Source organism: Populus trichocarpa, chromosome 10 (assembly GCF_000002775.5).
Source record: "Populus trichocarpa isolate Nisqually-1 chromosome 10, P.trichocarpa_v4.1, whole genome shotgun sequence".
Lineage (NCBI taxonomy): Eukaryota > Viridiplantae > Streptophyta > Magnoliopsida > Malpighiales > Salicaceae > Populus > Populus trichocarpa.
In genome coordinates, this window is record NC_037294.2 from 1,115,795 (window position 1) to 1,121,497 (window position 5,703).

The 5,703-nt window shown below is 33.3% G+C and overlaps 1 protein-coding gene across 1 annotated transcript; it reads left to right on the forward strand.

Annotated features, from left to right (window-relative positions):
- The first annotated feature begins 4,169 nt into the window (after positions 1-4,169).
- On the forward strand, positions 4,170-5,016 carry LOC127903957 (wound-responsive protein GWIN3-like). The gene has a single exon (XM_052456666.1). The coding sequence runs from the start codon at positions 4,215-4,217 to the stop codon at positions 4,821-4,823; it is 609 nt and encodes a 202-aa protein (XP_052312626.1). The 5' UTR covers positions 4,170-4,214; the 3' UTR covers positions 4,824-5,016.
- The last annotated feature ends 687 nt before the right edge of the window (positions 5,017-5,703 follow it).

Here is a 5,703-nt window from a genome sequence, read left to right on the forward strand (position 1 = left end):
TCAATTAATTTTTGGCAATTCTCTAGGCATTCAAATATACTCTTCTTACTGGTAAATTTTTTTTTATTCTTCCAACATATTTTTAATTTTTTTGTATTTTCTCTTTCCTCTTTTTTTTTGGTTTATGTGGGGCCAAAAAAAAAGAGAGTAACAACAATAATCACCATACCGATTACCTATAGTGAGCTGTTGGATTTTTACAGGACAATTTTATGGGTTCCATGGTTCTCAATCTTTATAAGTTTGATATGACAATAATAAGGTATGAATATATATGGTAGAAATGAACTGTCCTATATTTTTCTTACTAATGCTTGCATTGGGCATGCAATTCATGAAGAAACATTACGGAATATGTGTGTCTATATGCTTTTATTCACAATCACAACCATTTGGCAAACACGCATTCTGTCCGCCAAGTGGTCCCGAAGCTTTTAACCTATTTGATCAGCACGATTAAAACAAGTTTTGCGGGATGGCTAACTAAGCAAAGTGGTCCCGAAGCTTTTAACCTATACAAAAACTCTTTGCCATAGGACAATAATTTGTAGTTTTGTTGAACAAGATGAGCACGCTTAATGAAATGTAACAAATATTCCAAATCTTTGCACTCGTTCAACACATGAACTAGAAGGTGAAATAATGAGAATGTCATAACCACATTTTTGACCTTTTTTTATTTTTTTAAAACCAAAACAATTGCAAAATACAACAAAAAAAATTCCAAAAAAGATGTTCTTGATATATGCGTTTTATTTTCGATATTTTCAATGTCTTCCTAAAAGAATTCAAAACTCAAAATTTTGTTTCCAACATGTTCAGCTACTAACAAGCCCATTTTAAAATTATTGATTAATTTTTTAACTCAATCAAGGAATGTGCGTCCTCGGTTGTGTACAACGGATTCAACCTATTCGGGTCATTTGCTTCTCCTTATTCTTGTTGGGCAGTTATACTCATGATTTACAACTTGCCACCAGAGATGCGTCTAAGACTAGAGTTCATGTTTTTATAACGATCATACTCGGTCCTAACAATCTGGTTCAGGATAATAGTAGTGTTTGTGTTAAGGGATCGACTTGTAGTGAGTTTGAAATCGAGTATGATGGTAAATTAGAAGGGGTCGTTGAATTGCAATATCATAGCGAGCATAATAAAGTGTTTTTTATTTAAATATTATTGGTATGACACCACTAATAGAGAAATCAGAGTAGATTCCCATTATGGTCTGATCAAAATTAACTCAAAAGCTAGACTCCGCAACGTAAATGATGTCTTTGTTATTGTCAAGAAATGCCAGCGAATTTATTACACATACACCCCTTTCTTTAGAAAGAATCGTTCAATAGTTGATTGGTTATCTGTTTTAAAAACAAAACTCAAAGGTCGTGTTGAGGTTGAACCATATCAAGTGGGAGATGATGTCTTTCAAGTTAATGAGTTGGTTGAACCATATCGAGTTGCTCCATCGATTGACTTAAAAAAAAATTAAATTTTCATATCTTTGATAATAGTCTTGTTGATGTTGAAGCTAAGGAGTTAGTTGTTGTTCCAATCTCCAGCGGACAAGCACAAGTCGATGAAAATGATGATAACAATGTTATTAAAGTTGAAAATTGTGATTTAATGAGAATGTCATAAAAAAAAGGTAAGAAATAATGAGAATAATGAACAAGAAGGTGAAATAATGAGAATGTCATAACCACATTTTTTACCTTTTCTTTTGAATTTTTTTTATGTAAAGGATAAAAAAAAACCTATAAAGGGGATAATACCAAAAATATTATTAGGGATAGTAATTTACCTATAACTCACCTTTAATATAAAGATAAGAAACTTGTAATATCCAAAATATTATTGTGAATAATACAATTCATTTACTTCTGATATAAGTATAAAATCCAGAAGGAATTTTATCTGAATTATTATTTAGGAATGACGCGACAACCAAAAAACAGAATTCCAGTTTTCCCTTGAAAGAAGCCTCAACAATAATTAATGATATTTCACCTTACCAAACCAAGTTCTTGATCTAGAAAATTAGGATTCGTTTATTATAGCAGACCTGTCATAGTAAGTCAGTAGAGATAGACTTCATCAAGCCATAACAAACAAATAAAAAACAATGCAGCTTACCTCAGGTGTGACATATTAGGGGTGTTAATACATTCCCTTCACGCAACCAGTCTCTTGCCTAGAATTTCAAAAAAAAAAACTATTGATCAATGCAGCTAAAATGCGAGCAATAATCGCATATTTGTCAACCTATAACACAACAAAAATAAACCTATTTCTTAAATCAATGTAAAACATAAAGCCAAAAATATTCATGCTCGCAATAGAATCGAATCCAAAACCAATCCAAGTTATATTTCAAATTGTAGATGCATTACTGTTTAAAAAATAATCTGGCTACATCTTAAGAGCTTACGCGATCAAAGGAACCAAAGATGACTTAGATGATGAAGTAGGTGAGCATGAGATAGTTGATTTCTTGTGTTTGGTAATGATAATTAGGTAGCATATGGTAACAATATTTTTCTCGACTGATGACTCGAATCCTATTGAATAGTTATTTGTTGATATATAAGCTATAATTTAGAGATGAATCATCTCCTGACCCGGTCTGCAAAACAAGACCAGCAAATCCCACCACCAATCTACACAAAAGAACCAGTTCATTCTACTGCCTCGATCTGCAAAACAACCTCTGTCATTTCAAAAAATGTTCGTGAACCAGCATACTCACTAAAATCCCTGTTATTATTTGTTTGAAAGTAATATAAAATTATTCTTGGTACCTCACTTAATAACTTAAGTTATTGGATTGAGATGGTTTTTTGATATGGTATCAGAGCCTTGTTGATCAAGTGGTTATGAGTTTGAATCTCACCACCTCCTTTTTTATTGATAAAAAATTACAAACAAGGTAGTGTGAACCTGTGCGCGCAAGTTTTAAACCCGAAAGACTTTTACTTGAGGAGGTATGTTAGAGAGTAATATAATTTTTTTTTTTGGACCTCATCTAATAACTTAACTTATTGGGTTGAGATAGTTATTTGATAGCTTTATACCCACTAAAATCATCGTAGCAGCAACATCCCTTTCCACGGCAGCAACAGCCCCATCCACGCCAGCAGCAGCAGCTTGTAGCAGACCTCTCCAACAGCAGCAACTTCTTTCAAACCCTTATCCTCAGCACCACCATATTACCACCCCTATCTAAGACCCTAGACTCCGACCTTCACAAAAAGATCAGCTTTCACCTACCAATACCAATCATAACCACAGTTTTGAATCTGTGAAGATATACTTTGAAAGATTTCCTTGCTAGCTTCAGTATCAACCCGTAAGAAGATCCTTCATTAAATTTGAAGTAAACACAACAATGTGAATTTCAAATCTTACCAGATATAACGAAATCAAAGGCATAGACATGATGAGAATCATTCACCGAATCATAATTAAGCTTCCAACATCAACGATTATCACTTAATAATCACAATTTGATTAGAATAGGTTTCGGTGCAAAAACAAAACTCTAGAATTAAAACAAAAAAAACCTGTTATTGAAGCAAACCAACCTAGATTAGTGATTAATCAAGCCTCTCAAAGTGTCTAGTGCAAAGAAAGGACCAAAACTTTTTTTAGAATACTTGGACATGTAATCTCATTTTAAATGACTGCTTTGGGCTTGACAACTTGAATTTGATTTCGAAGATTTAATTAGTAGTTTTAATTGAAGTTATTGAATAGAGTAGACTATTTGTGTGCGTTTTGTTCAATTTTATACATGGTGTTTATTTTCAAGTTGTCAAGTTCACCAATTATTACACGATAAATGAATACAATGATAGTCGTTTCAAAAAAGTATAGTTTATTTATTTAAATTTAAGATATTTAAAATTTTAAGTTCATTGATCAGATCAATTTTAAGCACGAGTAAAACACTTTTGTGGGATAAATCAAGTAGGCAAGAGGCAAGAGCTCAAAACCTATACGACAACACGTCGCCACAGGGCTATAATTTCTAGTTTTGTCGGAAATCAGCACGAGTAAAACACTACAATTTATATTTTTGTGGAATTTTTTAATTAATTGTAACAAATAATCCAAATGCTTGCTCCATATAAATATATGCTCTCCATGCGTTGTTTCAACACAAGATCAACAAGACACAATATTGAGATAACTAATACTCATATTCAACAAATATGAAGATCACTAACGTTCTAGGGCTCTCTTTCCTTTTCTTTGCCTTCATAGGAACCTCATTTCCAGAGGCAGTTCATGCCAAAGATGCTGCAGCAGTGCTCGATGTCTTCGGTCATGAGGTGCAAGCTGGTGCTCGTTATTTAATCGTAGCCCCCTCGACTGACAATACAACAACTCTTGCAGTCACTATCAATGGCCAGGTCTTATGCAATTCAGATGTTATACTTTCCACATTGAACGAGAGCCTCCCAATAACATTTTCACCAGTTATACAATCCACCGATAGTGTCATCCGCGAAGGAACTCATCTAAATGTGAACTTTGCAGGGCCAAGTGCCATGTGCTTAATGGGAGGCGTGACACCCATGTGGAAAATCGGATTCAGTACAACACTGAAAGGATACATTGTGACCACTGGAGGTGTTGATAGATTGAATCGGTTTAAGATCACCAAGTATGAAGGTGATAATAGTTTTTATCAGCTTTCATTTTGTCCAATGTCCGAACCCTTCTGTGAATGCTCATGCGTCCCAGTTGGCGTCAACGGTGACAAGAACTTGGTTCCTGGTGCCGGCCCTCTTCTTGTTATGTTTGAACCAGATGAATAGAGAGCACCAAAAATCGAGAATAAAATGGTGTCAGAATGATATTGAGGGAAGTCGATTGCCTATTATCATGTTTGAACCAGAACTATTATCTACTGCAATCCTGTATGAGGGATCTCGACTGCCTACTATCATGTGGTGGGCATAAATAAAACTTAAATAAATAAGAAGCTTTTCAGCTTTGGCTTTTCCTTAATTTTCATGTTGTCTCCATACACACACACACTCTTCGTTTGTTGCTTGATATTGTCACTAGAAAATCATCTTGTTTTTGTAATCAATTGAAAATTTTATGGGCTTCAAACTTGCATAACCTCATATTTTTTTATACTTAATTTTTATCAAATAGAATGAGGGTGGTGAGATTCGAAGTGGTAACCGCTTGATCAATAAGGCTCTGATATAATATCAAAAAACCATTTCAACCTAAAAGCTTAAATTATTAGATGAGACGCAAAAGCTTAATGTTTTATGTACATGCTATTTTTTTTCTTGCCTATTTTAGTGGGTTTTTAGGTCCTATGTATATATTGGGCTTGGTTAATTTCGATACAAAATTCTTTCAATTTTATTGCAATCCGCATATAGGAAAGGCATCTGACAAAATAGGTTTGATATTAATAAAAAATAAAGGTTGCCACAAATTTTTTATTTCTTATGTGTGATTGGTCAATTAATCAATTTATATTAATATTAACAAATATTAATTTTTTTTTAAAATCGACATATTTTTACATACACAAACTAGATTCAGGTTGGGCCAAATTTTCATATTTTTTTTACTGACAATGTTCAATGTTGACATACACAAACTAGTGTCCCTGCATTTTTTTAATAATACTTGTAATGGGCAATTCATTATGTTTATGGGAGAAATCTTATG

What these genes read in the sequence shown, in the direction of transcription:
- LOC127903957 (XM_052456666.1), top strand. Translation starts at nt 4,215, where the DNA reads ATGAAGATCACTAACGTTCTAGGGCTCTCTTTCCTTTTCTTTGCCTTC.